The 1,192-nt window shown below is 49.2% G+C and overlaps 1 protein-coding gene across 1 annotated transcript; it reads right to left on the bottom strand.

Annotated features, from left to right (window-relative positions):
- Positions 1 to 62: 62 nt before the first annotated feature.
- Positions 63 to 1,142, bottom strand: Pmar_PMAR009789 (conserved hypothetical protein; the record flags this gene model as incomplete). Its single annotated transcript, XM_002787204.1, has 1 exon — positions 63 to 1,142. A coding segment is annotated over one exon (1,080 nt), but the record flags the coding sequence as incomplete, so codon positions are not given.
- Between the last annotated feature and the right edge of the window lie 50 nt (positions 1,143 to 1,192).

Here is a 1,192-nt window from a genome sequence, read left to right as displayed (position 1 = left end):
CGTATAAGGTCCACTACAGTAATGAGGCTACAACCATCACGGCATGAGCTGAAGGGTGACACCATTGAGGCCTCAGCCTGGGATAATGCCATTGCAGCATGGGCGGCACGTAAGGCACCACAATCGTTACCACCATCACCACACATGCCAACTACCAATTTATGTGATTGATACCATTTAACGACCGATACTTTATCAGACGGTTTCATCCGAGCGTACACCAGTATATCGTACCAATACTCCTCCAACTCGTCAGGTTGCTCATAGTAGAGATACCTCCACGCCCCACGGGTTACCACTAACTGATGGACTCCTTTCACTGGCGTCATCTCGTCACCTGACTCGGGATCAGACCACACCAGAGATGATCCTCCTTTATCATTGGTAACGATATGAGCAAGTAATACGGGTTTGGTATCATCTATTATACCAACCTCCTTAGATATACCAATGGCAGTCAATGGATTATCACCGGTACACACCACACTGCGAATATCCCCTTCCCGTAGCATACTGATAGCCAATGCACTATCCGGCTTAACCTCATTTTTGAAGAGCAGCAGGGCCAGCAATGTCAACGAGTTCTCAATCTCTGTCCTACTCATAGTCAACACCTCCTCCACCATATCAGCCCCGATCTCCCGCACACCCAATGCCAGTACATACATATTCGATGCCGCAAACGTGTCAGTCAGTTCCGAATAGTCTGCCGGTACGACGTGACATAACTCTCCCATACGCTCATACGATCCCTTCACCAACACCTGGACACGTCCAGTATCACGCTCGCGAACCACACAACCACTGGTCATCCGAACATGATCAAAAGGCAGCAGCCTGAGGACTTCAAGTACGCTACTGCCATCAGGTGAAGTGACAAAGGTATTATCCCCTCCGACAGAGAGAGACCACCCACATTTCTCGAGCATTGCTATCTCAACCTGGTTGCCGACAAGACGATTATCGCGGAGTCGTCTGACTGTGTGACATGCAGCCAAACCATGAATAACGTTTGTAGGAAGTCTGCTCGCGGAGTGATTACCAAAATCGACACGGTTGTCAAAACTGCCTCTCCGGACAGGGATCACCCCAGACAGTTCCATCCCGTCCTTAGTGATAGTGCCGGTCTTATCGAATACCATAATAGAGATCTTACCGGCTACTGGTATCCTCTCAGGTTGAAGGCAGAATA

The sequence above is a fragment of the Perkinsus marinus genome (assembly GCF_000006405.1).
Source record: "Perkinsus marinus ATCC 50983 genomic scaffold scf_1104296930026, whole genome shotgun sequence".
NCBI lineage: Eukaryota > Perkinsozoa > Perkinsida > Perkinsidae > Perkinsus > Perkinsus marinus.
Note: the sequence above shows the minus strand (reverse complement) of the source record. Positions and strands in the feature narration are given on the sequence as shown.